General features: G+C 36.5%; 1 protein-coding gene across 1 annotated transcript; it reads left to right on the forward strand.

The window, feature by feature from the left end:
- Nucleotides 1–1,252: 1,252 nt before the first annotated feature.
- On the forward strand, nt 1,253–20,571 carry LOC113098208 (pyridoxal kinase-like). The gene is made up of 13 exons (XM_026263201.1): nt 1,253–2,052; nt 6,897–6,951; nt 13,599–13,703; nt 15,409–15,492; nt 15,848–15,882; nt 15,984–16,069; nt 16,282–16,327; nt 17,232–17,343; nt 18,311–18,447; nt 18,557–18,623; nt 19,679–19,819; nt 19,902–19,947; nt 20,079–20,571. Exons 1-11 carry the CDS (start codon nt 1,972–1,974, stop codon nt 19,789–19,791), a joined length of 921 nt encoding a protein of 306 aa, XP_026118986.1. The 5' UTR covers nt 1,253–1,971; the 3' UTR covers nt 19,792–19,819; nt 19,902–19,947; nt 20,079–20,571.
- The last annotated feature ends 2,475 nt before the right edge of the window (nt 20,572–23,046 follow it).

A 23,046-nucleotide genomic window follows, 5' to 3' on the forward strand; every position in this document is an offset into this window, starting at 1 on the left:
CTATACTTACTTAGTTACGCTTGTGCAAACTGTAGGCCAACACAAAAATATTCACAGACACAAAATCAGTTTTAAGGACTATTACTCAAAAAGAAATGTGACTGATAAATGGTGTTTTTCACTCTAAAAAATAAGAAATTGTTACTTTAAGGAGTGAGATTAGAGCTAGTCCCTCAGAGTTTGCTTTATTTTAAAAATATGTTCGATAGATTCTCTCTGTATCTCACCTTTCACTGAGGCCAGACAAACTGCTCTGAACTCATGCGTTTAGATTCAGGGTGAGGTAGGCAACATTTCAAAGATAAAAAAGATGAACTAAAGCCTGAAGCTGCAGCCCACCTGTCCAAAAATAGTCCGGACCTGAGGCTTTGCATACGAGTCAGAATATTTTAGCTTCAGTGGACAATAAAGCATAGGGCATTAGGATGGGGTTTTTTTTATAACGTAATTACTCAACAGAATATGTATTAAGCCTCTAAAGCCTGATATATGAAATAATAGTCAGAAAGATTGAATTGATTGAAACGGAACTGATTATTGAACCTTTAGACGAAAAATAAAAATGCATTTTTCTTGTCTTTTATGGCTAATGTAGTACAATATGAGAATATGGAACTCATATTCAAGGAGGAAAAACACCAGTTTTATTCAGAGGCCCAAACTGAACAAGAATATGCCATTTATTGCAGATTTTGTTATTTATATGGCCAAATGAAATTCTGATAGCTTGTTATGTAAATGGAGATCTTCATGCATATGAGTTGTCACTCTATATCTCACAATAATATGTCTTAAGATATTAATATGCTTTGTATTATGATCAAAGCTCTGTATAGTAATTGTCAGAGGAAAAACATAACACAGTACATAACTGTGAAATACTGAACGTTACACAAAAATCTGATTTTAACATCTGATACTGAAATTAATAACCAAGTAAACCTAATCTAAGTCGTCATTTTGAAATATTAATAACAATGTAAAATTATTTTATACCTTATTAAATTTACTAAATTTATCTTTAAACAATTTTACAGCAAAAAGACACCTACAACACCACGAGCTGAAGGTGGACAATTTTACAATTATAGGCTATTAAAAGGCTTTTTACTTAAAAAAAGAAAAAAAAAGTAGTAATTATATTTCAGATAACAAAACACTTAGCCTGTCAAATATGATACAGTAGGCTTTAGGGTGACATATGTAAATCAAAACAGATTAATGTAATTTAGGGGACGCATTAATGAGACATTTTATTTATTTATTTATTGTTTGTTTGTTCAAGGGACACTACAGAATTAATTTTCCATGGATAGACAGAATTAAAATTCAGAAAAAGGCGGATTGTCATCTCAGGTTGCCGGCGGCGGCCGGTGACGTCAAACATCACCCATTCGAGGCCTGACGTCACCGCTGACCGCACTAATGATTGGCGGATCCTAGAGAGCGCGTCTTTGTGTAGAAGGACCCCACTTCCGCAACATTTCAGATTTAGGTTTTTTGTTCTAATCCATCGCTGTATAACATGCCATTTCTTAAATAGTTGCACAAACTGCGTCGTTTCTCCAAAATACGCGAAAGACAATAAATGCATACATTTACCCTCAACATAAATCCAGCATTTCCTTGTACTCATAATTCCCAACGCAGTCTGGATTTATTGAGCGTTCACCTTGGTTTAAATTACGGATTCACGTTGATTTTCTCAATGCATGATAAATATAGCCCACGAGCGTAGTCGTGATGTCAGTGGATTTTAGGTGCCCCCTCAGGATGCCTGAGTAGTTGCGCTCACCGCCAATGAGCGTCTCCAGTGTGAATGTCCTTCATTTCTCTGTCTGATTAGAGAACTTGCCATCACGGATCCGAATCTGGATTTAAATAGGAAAGACAAGCACCTCTCCGGTTCGCCGCTGCCCCTCAACCGCGTGACACTCTGGAGCATCTGAACCAACTTTAACTGAGCGCGACATGGAGTGCCGAGTTCTGTCGATTCAGAGTCACGTCGTGAGAGGATACGTGGGAAATAAATCCGCATCCTTTCCGTTACAGGTGAGCACCGTTCATCCGAGGCTCGCGACGGCTGGAGCGGCTCGATACACTCGTGATAATTGTTATGTTGTGGTGCATGACCGCGTGTGATGCTAGAGAAATGAAAGGTCACATGGTCGACATTCCCTTGCATGCTGTTCTTGTGCAATTTGAGATATTTATGTAGTAAACTTCCCTTATGCGAAATCTAGAGTATTGCATTCCCAGAATTTGGCCTTTTGCAGTGATATACGAGAATGCATTTAAAATATGCTCCCATTAATAGTGACTCGATTGTCACAAAAACTTAAAGCTCTGCTTAAGAGGCTCGTGCTGTCAAAACACCGGCACGGTAAATGAGTGAGTGCCGTTTATCATCACAGGAAAACATGGTTAGGATCTCGGTTTCTGAAAGATCATTTGGCATGAGGGATCGCGCCGCGTCCAAATCATTAAACCGGGCTCATTAGGTTCTGAATGTCTCCAGCTGTCATCGTGGCATCAGAAAGCGGCTCTTCTTGTGACTCGAGCTCCTCTTCTGCACGCTCGCGCTGCCGGCGCTGACGTCACAGCCGGGACACTCGATTCTGTTCCAGAGAAATCGTGACATTTTTCTTTCCAAGGCTCTCCCAGCCGTGTCTAAAACCCACGCTCGCGCATCCTGCGTTTTAATGTTTCATCTCGAAACTTCTGAGTCAGCTTGTTTCAGTGACCGAGAGTGCTAGATTAACCCTCATGTTTTGGAAAGGTCTTCAAACCCAAATCTGTACATGATGCAAATACCATTAATAGTGCTACTACTAACAGTAAATTAAGTTAAGCTTTCATTTCCCCTCAGAAATCTTTCAGCATATTCCTGTGACAAAGCTTTCACTTTTACGACTAACACAGTTGAGTTCAACATAATAGCAGTCCAACATCACTAACCAGATCAATCATTGTTTTTAATAGAAATTATATTTCTACATGGCAAATATTTTACCAGAAGGTGTAGTAGAGTAATAGAAGTAATGCTAATTCTGTGTTACTGAATCATTAATTGAAAAGGGCATGTTCAAAATAAAAGCAGTGTGGAGTCTAACTAGAGAGGTTGATCAGTCTGCGAAAAAACTGGGGTCAAACAAGTGGTCCTTATTTAAGGACGAAGGTAGCAAATATTGTACTGTGCATTTCTGTCTAAAAATATGAGTAAAATGGTTCGTTCCAGACATTGTTCAGAAGAAGAGTGTGCTTTGATTTAAAAATTTGATTAAAAACAAATAAAGAAGTGCAAAAAATGATGGGGTGCTTAGCTAAAATGATATCAAATGCTTTAAAATGGCAACCAAAGCCAGAAAGACGTGGAAGAAAACTGAAAACTACTATTCAAATGGATCGAAGAATAGCCAAGATGGCAAAGAGTCAGTCAACAATCAGCTCCAGGGTGACCAAAGAAAGTCTAAAGTTACCTGTGAGTACTGTAACAATCAGAAGACGCCTATGTGAAGCCAAGCTATCAGCTAGAAGTCTGCACAAAGTCCCATTGTTAAAGACACGTGCTGAAGAGGTTACAATATGCCAAAGAACACACTGACTGGCCTAAAGAGAAATGGTGCAATATTTTGTGGACTGATGAAAGCAAGATTGTTCTTTTGGGATCTAGGGGCCGCAGATAGTTTGTCATATGACCCCCAAACACTTAATTCAAGCCCCAGTACACTGTGAAGACCGTGAAGCATGATGGCGCAAGCATTATGATATGGGGATGTTTCTCATACTACGGTGTTGGGCCTATTTATCGCATTCCAGGGATCATGGATCAGTTTGAGTACATTAAAATAATTAAAGAGGTCATGTTGCCTTATGCTGAGGAGGAAATGTCCTTGAAATGGGTGTTTCAACAAGACAATGACCCCAAACACACCAGTGAGCAAGCAGCATCTTGGTTCCAGACCAACAGGATTAACGTTATTGAGTGGCCAGCCCAATCTCTGGACCTTAATCCAATAGAAAACTTGTGGGGGGACATCAAAAAAACAGTTTCTAAGGCAAAACCAAGAAATGCAGAGGACTTGCGGTCTGTTGTGCAATCGTCCTGGGCTGGAATACCTGTTCACACGTGCCAGAAGTTGCTCGACTCCATTCAAAACAGATGTGATGCAGTTCTCAGAAACCGTGGCCACACAACTAAATATTAGTTCGATTTACAAGAAAGCTAAATCTTCAAGCATTTTTCTGTTTATATAGTAAATGTTTGACTTTGTAAAGAAACATGCAGACACTTCTTTTTTTTGACATTTTAACATTCCTTTTTCTTCACTTTCTGTAAAGTAATGACAAATTTGATACATTTTTCTCCATGCTTTGATTTAGAATAGAACGTGCAGTGTTCCCAATCCATTTGTGTGTATAGAAATAAAAGTTATTATAAGGATTTTAAACACACTGCTATTATTTAACTGAACACAACTGTTTTTAATATATATTATACACACACACACACACAGGTTTGTTTTTGTGAAAAGTGGGGATATCCCATAGGCGTAATGGTTTTTATACTGTACAAACTGTATATTCTATGGCCCTATACCAACCCTACATCTAACCCTAACCCTCAAAGGAAACTTTGTGCAGTTTTACTTTCTCAAATTTATAAGCGTTTTGAAAAATGGGGACATGGGTTATGTCCTCATAAGTCACCCTATCCTTGTAATACATGTGTCATACCCATGTCATTATACAGAGTTGTGTCCTGATATGTCACAAAAACAAGAGCACACATACACACACTCACTGAACACTTTATTAGGTACACCTTGCAAGTACCGGGTTGGACCACTTTTGCCTTCAGAACTGCCTTAATTCTTTCATGGCATAGATTCAACAAGGTGTTGGAAACATTCCTCAGAGATTTTGGTCCATATTGACATGATAGCATCACGCAGTTGCTGCAGATTTGTCGGCTGCACAACCATGATGCGAATCTCCCTTTCCACCACATCCCAAAACTGCTCTATTGGCTTGAGATCTAGGGACTGTGGAGGCCATTTGAGTAAAGTGAACTCATTGTCATGTTCAAGAAACCAGTCAGAGGTGATTTGAGCTTTGTGACATGGTGCATTATCCTGCTGGAAGTAGCCATTAGAAGAGGGGTACACTGTAGTCATAAAGGGATGGACATTGTCAGCAACAATACTCAGGTAGGCTGTGACATTTAAACGACGCTCAGTTGGTACTGAGGGGCCCAAAGTGTGACAAGAAAATATCCCCCACAGCATTACACCACCACCAGCAGCCTGAAGCTTTGAGACAAGGTAGGATGGAAAATGCTTTCATGTTCTTTACACCAAATTCTGACCCTACCATCTGAATGTTGCAGCAAAAATCGAGACTCATCAGACCAGGCAACATTTTTCCTATCTTCTATTGTCCAATTTTGGTGAGCTCGTGTGAATTGTAGCCTCTGTTTCCTGTTCTTACAGGAGTTGCACCCGGTGTAGTCTTCTGCTGCTGTAGCCCATCTGCTTCAGGGTTCGACGTGTTGTGTATTCAGAGATGGTATTCTGCATACCTTGGTTGTAACGAGTGGTTATTTGAGTTACTGTTGCTTTTGTCATCTCTAACCAGTCTGCCCATTCTGCTCTGACCTCTGACACCAACAAGGCATTTTCGTCCACACAACTTCCACTCACTGGATATTTTCTCTTTTTCAAACCATTCTCTGTAAACCCTAGAGATGGTTGTGCGTGAAAATCCCAGTAGATCAGCAGTTTTTGAAATGCTCAGACCAGCCCCTCTGGCACCAACAACCATTCCACGTTCAAAGTAACTTAAATCCCTTTCTTTCCGATTCTGATGCTCGGTTTGAACTTCAGCAAGTCGTCTTCAGCATCACATCTAGATGCTGCGTTGTGATTGGCTGATTTGCAATTTGTGTTTACAAGCAATTGAACAGGGGTACCTAAATAAGTGGCTGGTGAGTGTATATATTATCTGTATGTGTATGTAAATCTGAATGTATGTGTGTGACCCATGACCCTGAACCACAAAACCAGTCATAAGAGTGCATTTTTTTTAGATTAGTTAGGATAGGACAAGATTTGGTTGAGATTGAGAAAATTGTCTTTAAATTTGTCCAAATGAAGTTCTTAGCCTTGCATATTTTTAATCAACATTTAAGTTTTGATATATTTACAGTAGGAAATGTATCAAATATCTTCATGGAACATGATCTTTACTTAATATCCTAATGATTTTTAGCATAAAAGAAAAAATTATAATTTTGCTCCATGCAGTGTATTGTTGGCTATTGCTACAAATATACCCATGTTACTTATGACTGGTTTTGTGCTCCAGGATCTCTCTCTCTCTATATATATTGTATATATATTGTACTTTTGAGCAACTTGATACCAACTAGTCTTGTGTTATTAGTATAATAATTTAGGAAGCTATTTATTTTAAAAGCATACATAGACACTTATATATATATTGTATTTATACTAAGAACTATGAATTGAAATAGCAGATAGAAAAGCTGTTAGTTATCAATAATAACCAGATGAACCACATGCTACTAATAGCGCTGCTGCAAATAGTATATGAAATTATCCTTTATTTTCCTTTCAAATATGTTCCCCTTGACATAATCGAACCCCAGTAGACCAATATTATGAAAGTATTAACTTTCAAGATACTATGACTCATTTGCACCATCTTTTGAGCTCTCTACCTTAAAAACACCCCTACTATATGGTTCTGTGTAAGTATATCATGTATTCTTATTTTGACTATCACAGGCCTGTGTGAGTCTTGCAACTGTGTTACTCTCTGAATGAGCTTCTTTTCATGTTTAAAATGTTTGTGTGTGTGTGTGTGTGTTTCAGGTCTTGGGGTTTGAGGTGGACTCGATCAACTCTGTTCAGTTCTCCAACCACACAGGTAGGCTGACACACATATTCGGCTGATGTTGGGAAAACAGCTTTTTACTGTGAAACAGTGTCATTTGAAAGCATTTTAGATAGAAGTAATCATGTGGTTCACTTTGGATAAAGTGTCTTGAAATCTGCTTGTCTTTTCCTCATTTGTAAAATCTGCTAATTATTAAATGTAAAGGTATAAGTATTTAGAATGTTGTGGAAGCATATTTGTTATCATGATGTCACACATGCGCTGATGAGTAGAATGTGTTACTGTGTGATGCCATAATTAGGGCAAGATGGAATCTTTTTTTTAAATGTGTTAAATAGAATAATTGGAGTTCTTTTTTTTATTAGGAAGTTGTCTAATAATATGGCAATAAAACATATGCACAGTCACTGACAAAACTGACAAAATAAATCATTGCAGATTTTATAATTGTAAGATAATGTGTTCAAGTTATTATTTTCATATAATAATAATAAAAATAATTATAACAAATACTTTTATAATGACTTTATTAAAAATGCTCACCAGATGAACAAGCTGGTAATATTGGCAGAAATGTCCTACGGTTTCTAAACATTTCAGCCAGTCGCAGTATTTTTATATAAGGGTTTGAGTCATTTTTATTCAGATGTTTTTTTTTAAGCTTTAATCAGTTATTGGATATCACTTGTGCCGAGCGCCCAAATGCATTTTCATATTCTTGCAGTATATTTCATTTGCAAACGCACTGTTGTGCCCCTTGACCTCTTTCTTCAACTATGTTGATCTGTCTTACTGTCAAGAGGACAGAATTAGATGCTTCATTGAAGTGCTTAATGCATACTGCATTCACTTGGTGTGGCATGTCATTTTGAGCTGTGTGTGAGTAGAAAAGTGCCGTCAGTGAGCTGTCCAAACAGACCAAGCACTGAACCCTGTGTTTTACTCACCCTCAAAGCATCCTAGGTGTATGTGACTTTCTTCTTTTAGACTAATCCAATCTGAGATATACTAAAAATTGTCCTGGCTCCTCCAAGTCTTTCAATGGGGGTAAGCCGGTGTTGGGTCAACTGTTCAGAAGACGTGAAATAAAGTGTGTCGATTATCGGTTTTTTTTTATGCCAAAAATCATTATGATATTAAGTAAAGATCATGTTCCATTGAGATATTTTGTAAATATCCTACAGTAAATATATCAAAACTTAATTTTAGATGAGTAATATGCATTGCTAAGAACTTTATTTGGACAACTTCAAAGGCGATTTTCTCAGTATTTAGATTTTTTTTGCACACTCAGATTCCAGATTCCAGTCCCTGTGAGAGAACAAAAAAGATATAGTACTAGAAAAGTTCCCTCTAGTGATTTCTGGACCAGCTTCTTATAGCACATCCCATTTTAAAGCACGAAAGTAGAATTAGCCTAACTGGCCTCGGATCAGTGGTCTAAACAACACTTGGCACAACCTGCTGTAGGCTGTTGCCCTGTGACTGTCCTCCCTCTCTGCTTTGATGCTTTCTTCTCCTCAGGGCTGCAACTTTGTCTTTAGCCACTTGAGTTTTTTTTTTTTTTTAAGCTTTTTAGGCTATAGATGGAGGGACATAGACCAAACCAGCAGCTCACTCAGTACCAGGGGTCTGAGTGATACACTGTGGAGAGATTCTCATCGGGATTTTGTTTTAGTTATGTAGGTATGTGGTTTAGGCCTGTGCACAACATTAGGCCTGAGTTTTTCTGAATAAGAAGCCTTTAGCTGTCCCAGCAGCACTTGTGGTTTCTGCACATGGCTAATTTAAATCATGCATCACTGGTTTAGAGTGAATGGATGGGCAGTTTGAAGGAGCAAATCATTGGGAAAATTAGGCTAAATAAAGTAGTGCTGTGTTTGTTGTCATGTCCTTGATGGCTTATTTCTTGGGTACTACTGGGTACTTCTGGAGTTTAGAAGCTACACTAGACTTTTTCCAGATGTTTCAGGCTTGTCTCAGTGTCCGTGATGTTAATTTTAAACTGAAGACAGTCGGATTATAATTCTGCATCTGAGTGGTTTTAGGCCAGAAGCAGTATTATCATTCCATTTCTAAATCAAAAATTTTTAATTTACCTTTTTATAAAATTTACACTTCGGTAGGAATGCATTTAAATAAAATAAAGCAATTCAGAAATATATATAAAGTTAAATGTTTTGCACAGATTAAAGTGCAAAAGAACTATAAAGACCAATAGGTAAGATGAAAATCATAGCAAATAAACAAATCTGAATGGCTATTTAAAATGATTAAATATGTTTTAGAGAGTAGTGCAGCTGGTTAATATATGGGGTTTCCAGGGTAAAGACTGCATTCTCTGCAGTTTAGCGCCATCTACTGTCAGAGAGTGAATGTGCTTTCATTCTCATGCGTGCTTGTTTACATCAGAGCACACACGTGTCTTTCAAGCAGCATACAGCGGTATTGTGCATTTTGACCAGTTGATTGGAATAGTTTTCTTAAAATGCATTTCAAATTCAGAATAATTTGTAATATATAATTATTTGCGGTATTTATAAGTGCCCACAATAACAATATTGTGCATATTGATTACCAAAATATATCGCATTACCGAATACCGGCACAAGTCTAATTACATCAGACATTTATTAGTTATTGACCATAAAATACAGTTCAAAAGTGTGCAGTCTGTAAGATTTTTGCTGTATCTTATGCTTACCAAGACTTCATTTATGCAATTAAAAATACCAAAATGCTGTGAAGTATTATTATAATACAAAATAACTGCTTTTTGCTTGATTATATTTTAAGATGCAATTTATTCCAAATATTGTAATAAATTTTTTGTTTGGAAACCATAGTTTAAAAAAACAAGCATTTGAAATGTAAAGATATTTATTTTAAATGTAATTTTATTTTTTGCAACAACGTAAAACTCTTCAGTTCAATTTATCAATGATCAATTTAAAGGTACAGGTTGTAGGACCTGCCACAAGGGGGCGCACTACCAAAACAATAACAATCGCATGATTTGATGACGCTAAGAACTGCTGACGGCCATCAATCAGACGGAAAGATAAATCATGGATGTAACGCGAGTTCAACGATTTGCGCGAGCTGATTACATACAAAGTCAATGCAAAGACGGGATCAGATTATGGATCAGACGCGTCCTCGCCCGGTTCTAGAGACGCGATGCCCCGAGTTTTGCATCCCATAATACTTATCTTGTTAATCGTTATAATAGCATATGTTTTCTGTAAAGATACGAATCAAAACAACTCACCTGTCGAGTAAAACACAAGCAAAATATATAACACTAGCCTAGTGGTTTCTGGATATTTTACTATAAAAATCTTTCAAATTGTACCTTTAATACACCCTTTGTTGGAAAAGTAACATTTTCTTAAAAAACTTACCGACCCCTAACTAGGGGTGGACAATATATTGAACGATATGATCATGTGCATTTCATCAGTAAATCCGGTTCCCTGATTAGTGGTAAATTGCCATCACCTGCTTTCAAATGGAACGGCATTTAATAGACAGAGCCGTAGATCACTGACAAGCTACTCAATATTGCATTCATTATCGCAGATGAATCGCCTTAGATAATGAACGCAATATTGTGCAGCTTGTCAGTGATCTACAGCTCTGTCTATTAAATGCCGTTCCATTTGAAAGCAGGTGATGGCAATTTACCACTAATCAGGGAACCGGCTTTACTGATGAAATGCCCGTGACAATTGCATGCGATATATAACACAGCCCTACCTCTAACTTTTGATTAATTACTGGTGTATCATTGCTCATGTAAGTTAGTTTACACATTAGTTGATAGAGGTAACAGTATCCATTGAGCAGTTAATTGGTCATCTCTAGCTAATGTACAAACATTTAACTGAGTTTCTGAAACATCAGACTGAGCCCATTTTTTTCTTCCATCCGCGTTTAGAGTAGATGTCTTACTCAAGACACAGCATGTGTTAGTCATGATAAGTAATAATCATCATTATTCTGTTAACATTTTCTGGTAATCAGCATCAGCCAAAAGTACTTTCTGCCTGTTGATGTGACTTAGGGGTGGGCGATATCTCGATATTTAAAATATATCGAGATATTTTTTAAACACGATATGGATTTTGACATATCGTATATATCGATATGTTGTTTATATTTAATTCTGATTCCGCCACTTTGCTTCTTTGCCTTCTCTGTGCTTTCCATAGACAGTAAAAGAAATGGACACAGCGACCCCATTGGAACTCAATTGAGACAAATGAAGCCCAGTTTTAGCGTTTTTTAGCACTTCCGTTTCTGACGCGCAGACTCAAACGAAGCTTGACGACGTCAGCAACCTGTCTGCCAGATGTAAATCTTCTAGTAGCTGTGCGTGCAAACTGCCCTCGTTAATCTTGCAGAGATGGCGAGCTTGAGCGGGGAGTTCTTTGGCGTGAGTGAGCAAGAGTAAGTATTCTGATTAATTATTTTGTATAGTATTTTAAAATGTAACGCCAGTACGCCATATTAAGTTAATTGCCTGCGAGCTTCTCCTCCTGTCTGTACGGTAATGCGACAGAGAGCCGAGTGGTTATGACTCAATCGTTAGCCTATTTTTTACAAAAACTGTTTATACGGGGCCATAATGTAACATAGAAGGTAATGGAGCACTTTATACATTGTTGTGTATCTTTAGAAATAAATAATGGACAAACAGAGTCTTTAAACGCCTCAGATGTAAAGTTATTCGCTGTCAAAGTGACGCCAAAATGAATGGGAGTCAATGGGAATGCTAACGCAAGTGAAGTTCTGCTAAAAGATGGCAGCCCCCACCCGACTTCAACTTCCGGTCGAGTTCCTTGCCCCTTGGTGCTTTCCTCGCCCCCGCTCGCTCGCCCCCGCCTCCTTGCTTTTGTCCCCACTCCCTTCGCGTGTATAGAACTAGTCTAAAAAACAAAGTCTAAAAACAAAAGGAAAACTGGCTCCATTATATGGAGATACTTTGGTTTTAAGGCGTAGGACGAACAGAAGGCAGATGTCTAACGTAGGGCCCAATGATTTCCGCGATGCAGAAAACGCGGACGGAATCCAGTCATAAAAACGGTATTTACAGTTAAACGCGGAATGTCACGGAATTGGTTAAATTTTGAATGAATTATCAAAAGTAGGTCATGCACTTAAATCAAATCGCAATATAGACTAATATCTGCAAATATTAACCCAGAAAAGTCTATTTAAATATGAATCCTGCATGTTCTGCGTGTCTGTGTTAACGAATGGCGCAGAAGCGCGTCTTCATTCATTAAACACACGGAAGCGCGTGATGATCGCGCTGATTTCAGCGTCTTTCCTATCACTGATAAAGATGTGAACACATGAGGAACATCTCCAGAACTGAACGAGAGTCACTTCATGAGCATCTGACCATTTGATTTGAGTAAAATTAGCTCATATCACATCATAGACTGTAGTATTACATACACAGAACTGTAAAGGTAAACCCGTCAAAATAAAAGTATTTGGCAGAAATATTTTAATATTGTTCAGCAGAATGTACATAGCCCACTACTACTATTATTAAAATGAAATGAACATATTTTTTTAAGGAATAATCACACAACATTTCTTCCATGTTTTATTTTTAATAGTAAATCCCCTTTGTTTACCAAAAAATAAAGTTTGCTTAATTTTAAATAATTAAAAGATAAATTAAATAAATGTTTTATGCCTTCATTTGACAACCAGAAAAATGTAAATACACAGAATTTCTGAAGGGAAAAAATTTCACATAAGGCTATTTTAAGATTTTTTTAAACTAATTAAGTTGTTTTTATGCATTTAAATAATTACACATGCTAAAACACAGAATTAGGTAACAATAAAGCATATGGTGAAGAAAAAAAATAAAACGTTTCATAGGGCCCTAAACATGTAATATTTGGCATATTTGTTTTTGCAGTAGTTTTAGGGGGGTTATTTTTCCTGTAAAGATATCGAGATATATATCGCATATCGAGATATAGCAAAATATATCGAGATATATTTTTTGCTCCATATCGCCCAGCCCTAATGTGACTTCAAGGTGATCTCCAATCTCTAGGACTTCATAGTTTGACTTTGGGAATATATTTACAGATTGTGACGTTCAGACCCTCATCTCTGTTCACAACATCAGTGTGTGCTGCCAAGTCATCTGGGTAGAAACAGCATGTACCTGATCACACGGCAGCTTCTGATGGTGATTTGCTGTGTAATAGAGTATCTGTATTATACGTGTGGGTGAAGAGGTTTGTGGTTAGAGTAGCAGCAGCAGGAAATGATGACGACAGACACCCGTTTTATCACAGATTCCCTTTCGCAGTCATCCCTTCCCCAAAACACACACACACATGCACATCAAAGTTACAATGATGCGTCTTTTTCATCCAGCCCCTCAGGCTTCCCTTTGTCCTGTTTCTTAGCAACACGAAACATACCATGTGACAAGCTCGGTGACTCACCTGAACTGTGACATCACAGCTCCTGCAGCAACAGCACTGGTGTCCGACGAAACAGAGGCGCTGCTGTCCGTGAGAGCAGGTGCAGGAAGTGTCATGTGACCAAACGAGATGTCCGTCAGCGGTCGCTCTGCATCGACACTGGATTTGGAATCTGATTTCTGTGTATTTGACGTGTGATCTGTCTTGATTCAGGATACTCTCACTGGAAGGGACAGGTCTTGACTGCAGATGAGCTTCATGTCCTGTATGAAGGGATCAAACTCAACAACGTCAACCACTACGACTATGTACTTACAGGTCAGTTCTTTGACTGACAGTGCACGCTGTTGCGGATCGTATTTGCATGCTTTTTTCAGCTGAGGGATGAAAACATGGAATGATGTTTGTACATGGGCCCTGTGTGAGACCCTAGAGACTCCTGGGACAGCATAATATCATAGAGAGGAAACTCTTTTGGCTGTGTAGATATCAACTAAAGGCTTTGGGCTCTGTGGATTTCAGGAAAACAAACCAGTGAGAGTGGGGGAAAGTGTGTTTAAATAGTTTACATTTCAGTTTATTTAAATTAATTGCAGGAATTTTACATATACCAAACATACACATTTATTTGCAGAACATAAAAAATAATCTATATATATTTGTAATATTTATTGCAATTTCTGTACAGTATTCCACGTTTTGCATAATTTTGACAAAATTGCAATATAATGATATTAATAATATTAACAATTAACATTTTATAAACAATTAATACTAATGACATTTTATTTATTATTTATTATTTTTATATAATAACAATTACAATAGTTTGTTATAATAAAGTTTTATTCACTTAAAAAAAAAAATTACACATCATGTCTCATATTTAATCTCAAGCATTGTAACCAGGTGTACTGATTTTTGATTTTGATACAGTATATGTTATTAGTTGCAAAATTGTTTTAAAAATAAACTTTTGTAAAATATTTATATACAATATCATTCAAAAGTTTGTGGGTTTTGAAAGAAGTCTATTATGTTCGACAAGGCTACATTTATATGATCAAAAATACTGTTAAACTGTAATATTGTGAAATATTATTACAGTTTCAAATAACTTTGTTTTATTTAAAGATATTATAAAATGTTAATGTATTCCTGTGATGCAAAGCTGAATTTCCAGCATCATTACTCCAGTCTTCAGTGTCACATGATCCTGATTTACTGCTCAAGAAATATTTCTTGTTATTATATGTTGAAACAGTGTGTTTGTGGCAACTTAATGTTTTATGATAGATTGTCATAGCTTTCATGTCATTTAAGGTCTGGAACAAGAGTAAAGTAATAAATCTGTATATATAAAGATATACAATAAATAAAGACATCTCAGAATGTTCAAATTTGATTTATTACAAAATCAACCTGGTGTATAAAAAGTGCCAGTCATTGAAGAAGCTCTCACAGGAGTCGAATTGCCCCTTTTCTCCAGAAAATGTAATGGTCTAGTTGATGTGTGTCTTGTGCATCCAGTAGTTTTGTGTTGTGTTGTCTGTCTGTTTTAGAAATCAATGCTTTTGTTTAGGAAGAATGCATTAAATCAATTAAAAGTGAGAGTTTATAATGCAGCAAAAGATTTATATTCTAAATGAATGCAGTTATTTTGATCGTTATATTCATCAATGAATCTAGAAAACATTTGAATGATGATAAGAAATGTTTTTTTGAGCGGTAAATCTGCATATCCGCATCACAGGAATAAATAGCATTGAAATGTGTCAAAATGGAGAACAGTTATTTCAAATGATAAAATAGTTTTTACTGTATTTTTGATCAAATAAATGCAGCCTTGATGAGCATAAGAGACCCCAAACGTTTGAGCCCTGGAAGTTTAAGAGCTGTCCCAGCCCAAATAAATTGCGTTGATGTGTTTGTGTCCCAAAATTGCATCCACTTTAACAGTAGCAAATTTCTCGCTCTTTGTGCTGGGTGATCAGTAATATTTCAGCTCTTTTCATTACTGCAGGTTACAATAGAGACACATCGTTTCTGGAGATGGTGGTCGACATTGTTCAAGAGCTGAAGAGAGCCAATCCTAACCTTGTATACGGTGAGTGTTTTCCAGTCTTTTTCATCCTATCTTAACATAAAGGTTATAACCTATAGATTTTCTACATTATGAATGGTTTTTACAAGCATGTTTACTTGGGTGTTTTTTTTATTCTTTTAGTCTTTTATTCAGCCAGGATGCGTTATGTTGATCAAAAGTGACAGAAAAGACATTTACAGTGTTACAAAAATGTATCATTTCTATTTCAATTTAATGCTGGAATTTTGAACGTTTCCGCTGATCAAAGAATCAGAACGAAAATGGAGCAAAAAACATTAAAAACTTTTAGTCTTTGAACGCTAGTGTACATTAATCCTGTACATTAAAGTATAACTTGTTTTACTGTTTCTCTCAGTTTGTGACCCTGTCTTGGGTGACCATGGTTCAATGGTAAGTTTACTTGTGTCTTCTTTCCCATTCTGTTCACTATACAGGAACCAGAATTTGGAAATGTGACTTTTATTTCTCATAGTACTCTTTACCTCTCGCAGTATGTTCCTCAGAATCTCCATCCGGTGTACAAGAATAAAGTGGTGCCTGTGGCCGATATCATCACGCCCAACCAGTTTGAGGCCGAGTGAGTAGAAAACAGCTTTGTGTGTGTTATTTAGTGATTGGATGTTTGTGTGGTGCAAATGTCAAACCTCTAGCCCCTCGCCTGCTTCAGTAAGATTGCTGACAGAAGAGTGATTGTAGTTCCCTCTGGTGGTCAGCTGTGGATTTACCCATGAATCTTCACATCACACTGCTGTGCCAGAAACGCTTCTCAGTCCATGTTCTTTGTTCCAGGTTGTTGACAGGGAAGAATATCAGCACGGAGAAAGATGCTGTTGAGGTGAGTTCAAATACATACATGAAAAATCATGGCCCTCATGATAGCTTTAAAAATAGGAAGCAGACATAAACATCAATATAAATTTATATGCACTAGCTGCAAATGATACATTTACAATTTTTATTAATATTATTATTTAAAAAGTCATTTTATTTTAGTATTACCTTATTATATATTTTATTATGCTATATATTATTTATTAGTATATTATTATTAATGTTATTATTATTTAATATTAAATTAGTAATAATTTTAAAAGATTTCAAATGATTACTATTATTATCATTAATAATAAATATTATTATCAATAGAGTAATAAAATAAACAGTATTTATAAATAGTAGTTGTATTATTATGATTATTATTATTAAGTAATAAATAATGTTTTTATTAGTATTGGAATATAAATAATTATTGTCTTTATTATGTTATTTTATTATATATTGTTTATTACTGTATTATCATTATTATCTAATATTAAATTATTATTGTCAATTGTATTATATATATACATATATTATCTACTATTAATATTATAATATAATATATATTATTGTAATGTAAATAATAATTATTATAATTGTTATTGTTAATATTATTGATAATAAGGAATATATATATATATATATTTTTATAATAAAATAATGTTATTTAATAATCTACTAAAAGATAATTTATAGTACTAGCAGTAGTAGTAGTAGTTTAAAATCATTCTTCTTATTATTATTTTATGTACTAATATTATTATTATTATTGTAATGTGAATCTTTTTATTATTGTTATTATTGCACCCTTTTTTGTGAACTTTTGAAAGTTGAAAGAAGGTACATTGCTGTTCACATGTTACTGGCACCCGGTCGAGGTCTCAGACAGTGTGTGTGTGTGTGTGTGTGTGTGTGTTCAGGTGATGGACCTGCTGCATAAGATGGGTCCAGACACCGTGGTCATCACCAGCTCTGATCTGCCCGCTCGTCTCGGAGACAGATTCCTGGTGTCTTTTGGCAGTCAGCGTATTTGTAAGTGTGTGCGCTTCCTGTTCAGCTCAGAATTGTTTGTCATGAATCTGCTGAACAGTGGAAGATAATATCACTGTGTGCAGATTTGACCAATGACAAAATTTGCAATCATGAGAGCTGTTTGAATGCATATGAGTTCAGATATTTTTATGTTAGTGTTTTTATATCTATGGGATTGTGTAGCATGGTGGGTAAAGATCAGGGCTGGTTCATGTATTGCCGCGATTCTACTGAAATTACCCAGAACATTTGTACCAGGAACTTTTTTCTCCCCAGACCTGAAGCTTTCTGTGTTTCCACCGCGGTCTAAAGTACCAGGAAGATTAGGCAAATAGTCTGGTGACGTAGGCCTGCGCGCGTTTCTCAAATTTGACTTTTTTTATTTTTATTTTAACATATAGATAAATTGAATACAGACCAAAGATTACCTGTTAGATTTACCCAAAACAAAGATAACCCAAAACGAACATATCTTATGTTTAACCACTAAAGACACATCAGAGCCAGCGGCACACATCAGAAGATCTAGCCGAGGAGAGTCTCTGAAATCGGCAAAACATATTTTTAAATAGGCGCCGTCTTTATATAAAGAACAGATTTGAGTTTTAAACATCTACTTTCTCTCCTGAAATACTTTTAAAATTACATTTCATGACACAATAACAGTAATATTTTGAAAATGTTGATCCGAATAAATGGTGTGAACTCAACCAATCAGGATGTTTATAGCGTCCAAGTCCCGCCCCCGAAAGTTCCTGAACTTTGAAAAAGTACCACCTCGCCAGCTGGGACTTTCCGAGGGGCATTTTTTTTACCCAGAACTTTTAGTTCCTGGTTCCTGCGGTGGAAACACACTGAGTACCAGGCCAAAGTCCCTAGTTCCTGGGTAAAGTTCCTGCGGTGGAAACAGGGCTTATGATCAGTTCTTGTAAAGAGAATGATGAATAAAATAAGCACGTTTGTGCAGTGATGCCTGACGGTACAAGGACGACCCAGCGGATCCGAATAGAGGTGCCGAAGGTGGATGCGGTGTTTGTGGGGACCGGGGATCTGTTTGCTGCTATGCTGTTGGCCTGGACTCACCATTACCCAACAGACCTGAAGGTACAGCATATATTAAATCATTGTGTCAGAAACACATCCCAGTGATCATGCAGCGTAGTAAGAAAATGCTGATCAAGTCTCTTTCTCCCTGTTGTTCTGTTCTTCGCAGACGGCTTGTGAGAAGACCTTCTCTGTTATGCACCATGTCATTCGGAGGACTATATCTTATGCCCATGGTAAAACAACAGCCAAAAGCTGTGTAATTGATATGCATGTTGTAGGGTTGTCAATACACTTTCAAAAACTAATACAATACTAAACATACTTTTATTTAAAAGATTAAACAATATAAACATTAAAAAAAATGTGGCATGAGGCCTACAAACACTCATCAAACAGTCATCAAAAATTCTGTCCTCATTTAGCTCAAGTTGATCTTCTGTTGAACATAAAAGAAGATATTTTAAAGAATGTGGGTTACCCAAAGACTGAAAGAAAGAAATAAATACTGACAGAACGTTCATTTTTGGGTGAACTATGCTTTTCAGTAAACTTTTTTCCAAGTAATATTTTGAGTCAAAAATAAAACTAAGAACAATAATAATAATGTTTTTCAGGTATCTTGCATCAGTATGAAGTACCAAAATCCATTAAACATTCAAAAATTAGGGAGAAATGACTTATTATATTATATATTATAAATTATTAGATTCAATTATATTCTACTAATTAAAGTGATAAAATCTCAATCATAGAATATTTGTTCACGTACATTGGTTTACAGTTATGGCCATTGTAAAGACTAAAAATACAAAAAAGGTGTGCACATCCCAAACATCCAAATAGGACGCAGGTGCAATACAACTGAATGATATAGACAAATAAAGAAGTGAAGTCTGCACACTGAAAACTACTGCTCCAGAGGATTTTAATCAAGCAACGTTTCGACCTTCAGGTCTTCATCAGGCACGTGATCAGTGCCTGATGAAGACGCGCTTATCCGGGAGAAATGCTCATATAAGGACTTCCGTTCTCGTCTACGTCATTATATCCACAATCGAAAAAAAACAGCCAAAACTTGTACCAACCTGGAAGTACGATTTTCAGCACAGAAATGCTTTGTCATTCGTCCAAATTATTTTTTACAACTTTGGCCATTTTTGGAATGAGAATCCATCTCTTTAACACTGTGAACAACTCTGAATACACAAAACATCATTGTAGCCCCCCTTTAAGCAGTAGTGTAATTGAATGATCACGGAGTCATCCCTCTCTTGTGTGTTTTTTTTAGAGATTGCAGGTCCTGGTAGAAGACCCAGCCCGGCCCAGCTGGAGTTACGGATGGTCCAGAGTAAAGCTGACATAGAGGATCCAGCCGTAGTCATGGAGGCCACTGTTATATAGAGCCGCCACATCTCATCCACACATTTCACCCTCCGCTCACAACTGCACAATGTATAGATGTTGTACATTTTGATATGTAATGTGACATTGCCTTAGAATCTCAGCCAGAGCACAACAGTTCCATTTCAAGAGATTCAGCAGGGTACAGCCAAACAAGTGAGAGGAAGAGAGCCATCGCGCTCCGAGAGAGAGAGTAACCAATAGGAGAGTGGGAGAGATGATCAGCCTCTCTCATTCACTCGGTTTTGTGCATCTTCAACATCTCTCTCTCTCTCTTTCTCTCAAAGCTGCTCAAGAACTCCGGTTCGTCCTGCACATAAAGCCCCAGTCACTGACGTTTCCAGACCAGGTCAGTTATGGAACTAAACTGCCATTGATCTAGTGAGGACCAAAATGTAAGAACAAACAAAAAAATGAAATTAATATAAGTGTGATGCTCTGTGATTTTGAGTCAGAGCAGTTCAGCAACAAACACAGAAAACAAAACCTAGATGGCTGAGTCTTACAAAAACTGTCAAGAATGCCAGAGTCATATTTCTTCCTGAATCAAATGATCAAATTAAGATTTTTATTGCATAAAGGAAAAATAAGGATATTATTAGCACCATTAAGATTTTGTGTATTAGGGTATTTTTTTTTATTACTGTATTCTTTTCCCCAGTTCTGCAATTGCTCACTGCAATGGGAAAATTATCAACTTTATATAATTTTTTTTTATTGTATATACGTCTAGAAAAGTATATTTAATTTTAATTATATATTAGTGCTGTCAGATCGATTAATCGCACATATACAAACTTTTATTTTGGATGCCCTATTATACATGTACAAACCCGATTCCAAAAATGTGAGTAAAAAAGGAATGGAATAATTTACAAATCTCATAAACTTATATTTTATTCACAATAGAATATACATAACATATCAAATGTTGAAAGTGAGACATTTTAAAATGTCATGCCAAATATTGGCTCATTTTGGATTTCATGAGAGCTACACATTCCAAAAAAGTTGGGACAGGTAGCAATAAGAGGCGGGAAAAAATAAATGTACATATAAGGAACAGCTGGAGGACCAATTTGCAACTTTTTAAAGAAAAAGAGCCTCTCAGAGTGGCAGTGTATCTCAGAAGTCAAGATGGGCAGAGGATCACCATCCCCCAATGCTGTGGTGAAAAATAGTGGAGCAATATCAGAAAGGATTTTCTCAGAGAAAATTTGCAAAGAGTTTGAAGTTATCATCATCTACAGTGCATAATATCATCCAAAGATTCAGAGAATCTGGAACAATCTCTGTGCGTAAGGGTCAAGGCCGGAAAATGGACTGTGGCAAAGTGGAAAACTGTTCTGTGGTCAGACGAATCAAAATTTGAAGTTCTTTTTGGAAAACTGGGACGCCATGTCATCCGAACTAAAGAGGACAAGGACAAACCAAGTTGTTATCAGCGCTCCGTTCAGAATCCTGCATCTCTGATGGTATGGGGTTTCATGAGTGTGTGTGGCATGGGCAGCTTACACATCTGGAAAGGCACCAAAAATACTAAATGGTATATCCAAGTTCTAGAATAACATATGCTCCCATCCAGACGTCGCCTCTTTCAGGGAAGACCTTGCATTTTCCATCATGACAATGCCAGACCACATACTGCATCAATAACAACATCATGGCTGAGTAGAAGAAGGATCCGGGAACTGAAATGGCCAGCCTGGAGTCCAGATCTTTCACCCATAGAAAACATTTGGTGCATTATAAAGAGGAAGATGCGACAAAGAAGACCTAAGACAGTTGAGTAACTAGAAGCCTGTATTAGACAAGAATAGGACAACATTCCTATTCCTAAACTTGAGCAACTTGTCTCCTCAGTCCCAGACATTTGCAGACTGTTATAAAAAGAAGAGGGGATGCCACACAGTGGTAAACATGGCCTTGTCCCAACATTTTTGAGATGTGTTGATGCCATGAAATTTAAAATCAACTTACTTTTCCTTAAAATGATGAAATTTTCTCAATTTAAACTTTTGATATGTGATGTATTCTGAATAAAATATTGAAATTTGTACAGTGTCCCAAAATTTTTGGAATCGGGTTTGTGTATCCTATAATTTTTACTTTTTTTTTATTGTCGCCATTTTTTTTTCAGTGATAAAATGTGATTATTTGTCACAATACAAACAATTTCAGTCCTAAACATAGATTTTCTTCATTCAAAATATTTTTCTTTACGCAAAATCTAATTCTCTGTTTTTATCTTTAGATTTGGGAGTTTAGTTTGGCTTTGCCTTTTTTTAGTTTGGGTGAGATTTACCCAGAAAGCTTTGTTCTCTGTGGTTCTTGAAAAGATGTGTTGTAGCCAACTTCAAAAATGAACAAGTTGTTAAAAGTGTATTACAGACCCAAAGCACTCATTTGTGTAAGAGTCCAACTTGTGTCTAAAATGTGTTTTATTGTTTATTTTTAGAGATGCGCTGCTGTATTTTGTGACTTGTTGATGATTTTGGCGAGATAGACCGTAAACATTTTTGGCCTTGCTCATGTGTATATGATTTAATTCTCGTTCCATTGATTTCATTTTGCATCGAGCATTTCACTTCATGTTTGTTTGTAAGTGTAACTAACATTATCATCTCATTTGCTTTGAACTGATTGTATTTGCATTGATAATCTACTTGTTTTTACAAGCAGAAGAAACTTTAAAAGTAGTTTTAACTTTTTATTTGATGGTACTTTCATATCTTATAAGGAAAAGACTTGTATGAAGTCTGAAGTACTGAGGGAACTTCTTAAAATGCCTTGATTTACAGTAGCTGTGTATGTGTGCTGTCTGGGACCTGCGCCTGCTTCTCTCTCACCGTGTCCGAGAACATGGTGCCTTCTGGTTACAAAGCTGTGGAAGATAATAAAAGGCAGATGAGTTATATATTTCATCAAACTTGTTCTCCTTTGTTCAGTTCATAAGGAGATTGATTCAGGCAACGTCTGTTTATATACGCCATTCTCCATGACACTCCACAGTTAGATATGGATTTCTCAAGTATTATTTTTGACTTCTGTTTTACACTTAACTGATGCTCTTCCAAAACACATTTCTTTTATCCATCGTTTCATCCTCTGATCATTCTGAGTGAATCTCACGAAAACATATCCATGTCACATTAAACCCCAAAATCAAAAGAAGAAATGAGAACGAACTAGAAAAGAAAAAAAAAGCCCATTTTAGGCCCATTATCTTTTTCTAACTTTTTTTTTTTGGTGCCA

The sequence above is a fragment of the Carassius auratus genome, unplaced genomic scaffold (genome assembly GCF_003368295.1).
Source record: "Carassius auratus strain Wakin unplaced genomic scaffold, ASM336829v1 scaf_tig00216437, whole genome shotgun sequence".
Classification (NCBI taxonomy): Eukaryota; Metazoa; Chordata; class Actinopteri; order Cypriniformes; family Cyprinidae; genus Carassius; species Carassius auratus.